We start from the raw sequence: 2,533 nt of genomic DNA, 5'->3' as shown, positions 1-2,533 counted from the left end.
AGAAAAGCTAAGCATGCCTTTGGAACTGTCAGAACCGAAGCACATCATGTCAGATACTAGATAGGGATCTAGAGAAATAAGAATAAATAAATATGTTAGAAGCGGAAACATGTACCTTACGTAGCAACGCTATTCATCCATCCATTCCTTACGCTATCGTACATTATCTGCAAGTTCCTTCCATATTTACAGCAAATGTCGACAAGCTCTTCAGAAATCAACGTACTTCCACATCAGACTGGGAAAAATGCATTTAACTTTCAAAACTATTTTATCCCACTTTGATTAGCCAACAAAACAGAGTAACTACTACGGTTTTATACCGTTTGGCTGCCACGCAACCACACAACTTCCCAACCACCTAGGGCCTGCGGAGAATCGCAACTAAGAGGAAAAGACTTTTCCTTTGCCGATCAGGTGGCCCGACAAAGCGTGACTGAAGGAAAATTGAATCCACACTCATGCCGAATTCTGCCCTTAACTTCCGTTTTGCGCAAAGATCAATGATGGGGTCAAAGCACACTTTGACAAAACAAATCACATTTGTCCTTTAAAACTGACAAACATTGATGAGTTGACACTTTAGCCTGGTGTCTTTGGGCTAAACTCGGCCACAAAAAGGTGATCAACACACGAAGTGACCTTGCTACAAAACAGCGACCAGCTTTTAGCACCACTGAAAAAATGAAGCAAGGAAGGATGAAGGGAAGAAAGGAAGTGACACTAAAAACTGTCCTTTAATCCGTAGCACAAGCAGGCATCACGCCGCCTGAAGTAATTTTAGCACCATTATTCTCCCTTGCCTCGGGATTAATCACAACTCATTGAAAGACTTTCAACAGCTAAAGCGGTTTGACCACTTGTGAAGCGCCGAAAGAGATACAATAGAACCACGTTTGATTCTGTCGCAAATTTCGCCACACAAACGTCTTCCAAATCCAGAAATACAACCATCGCACTGGTGGCATTAAAGCACATACTACAAACTTCCCAGACTCCTTGTGCATCTATTATAAAGCCGCCTTCAGATTCGCTCGTCTTATAGACTTCATGAATAAGTCAGATGTGATAGTGCGAATAAATAAGACAAACTGCTGCATCAACATGTGCCATGGTGGATTAAAATAACATCCAATTGCCGCAGCAGAATGAGCAAGGGTAGGGAAGGCCCGGCAACTCACTTTCTGTTGTTGAGGTTGTAGCAGTTGCAGAAACATACGACGCTGATAGCCTCGTAGGTTTGTACCGAGTTCACCGACATTCACTAGTGACTTTCTGGACCCAAAATTCGACAAAAATGTGCCTATTTCTCATTAACCATTCTCTGATAAGCATGAAGGCATTACCGAACAACACCAACTGCAAATCACGCACGTGCCACTACTTCGCACATTACTCAGTTAAGAATGGATTGGAATTCATGAGTTGCTACCATGCCCTTTGTGCATCAACTGGTCCAGTGTACATGTCGTAGGCAGCAATTTGCTTTCACTCTTAATCCGCCTGTCTTTGCACAATCATTGCACAGCAAAAGTTGCATTATCCAGATTGTCATAATATCGGTGCCGGTGGACTACCATGTGCTCATGAAACACGTAGAATACTAATCACTCATGGACTTCTTCACAACTAACTGAAAGTCCAATCCTCGATTTTGTACCAATGGTTTCATTGTGAAACATGCAAAGTAGGAACTCAGCAACCACTTCATCGAAGCTTCAGCTACGACGTCATTTGTTGCTTGAGGTACACCCAGATGCAAAGGACTGGCTACCCAGACACCTAAAACTGTTTGTTTGAAAGGGTGCAGCCAACAGCAACTCATGAACCACAATTCATTTTTACCTGAGCAATGCCCGAAGAAATGGCAAGGCGACATTTGTAATTAGTGTAGTTTGGTAACACCATCATGTTCTTCAGATAATGCCTTATAAGGAACAGGCACATTCTTGCCTGATATAAGGCCTGAAGCGTAATTGGCACGGAGAAAAGTCCAACATTTAGTGGGATTTTCGTCAAAACAAATAGAACCCGCCTGGCCGAAATCGCAGCGCCGTTGAATTGCTCGAAGAGCCCACATCAGCACTGGGATAAAACAATGGAGCAGCTAATAGCCTTTAAGATAACCAGTTCAGTTGTTTACTTTATAAGCCTGTTTGATGTTATAGATAAATGTAATGAAGTTTTAGAACAAGGTGACACTTTTGCGCGGTATATAGACAATTTTGTGGTTACCAATTCCCCAAAAAACACAAACTATTGCAATTCCTGTGCTTATATGTACTAATTAAATCTTAAAATACCTGTAGAACTTTTTATGGCTGTTCGTGATTTAAATGCATATACGTGGCTGCAAAATTAGGTCAGCTGTAAATCTTAGGTTGCACTTTATCTACAACATTGTGTGGTAATATTGTAGATCTAATCGCCTCTCGAATGACTTCCCTTTTTAACATCCTATCTTCATAAAATGCACTAATATTGCCTTCCAAGGTTATCGTTTGTGCGCACGATTAGCTGGTCCACTGGCTCA

The 2,533-nt window shown here is 41.7% G+C and overlaps 1 protein-coding gene across 1 annotated transcript in view; it reads right to left on the bottom strand. All coding sequences in view use genetic code 11, as the record gives it.

Moving 5' to 3' along the window:
* Nucleotides 1-1,947, bottom strand: part of EGR_10099 (hypothetical protein) — a gene marked incomplete at both ends in the record, with an annotated part of 3,281 nt that extends 1,334 nt beyond the window's left edge. Inside the window, one exon of the mRNA XM_024499348.1 lies at nt 1,846-1,947. Coding sequence (XP_024346250.1) covers nt 1,846-1,947 — 102 coding nt within the window. The remainder of the gene's footprint in view (nt 1-1,845) is intronic.
* Between the last annotated feature and the right edge of the window lie 586 nt (nt 1,948-2,533).

Source organism: Echinococcus granulosus, assembly GCF_000524195.1.
Source record: "Echinococcus granulosus chromosome Unknown EG_S00189, whole genome shotgun sequence".
Taxonomy (NCBI): domain Eukaryota; kingdom Metazoa; phylum Platyhelminthes; class Cestoda; order Cyclophyllidea; family Taeniidae; genus Echinococcus; species Echinococcus granulosus.
Note: the sequence above shows the minus strand (reverse complement) of the source record. Positions and strands in the feature narration are given on the sequence as shown.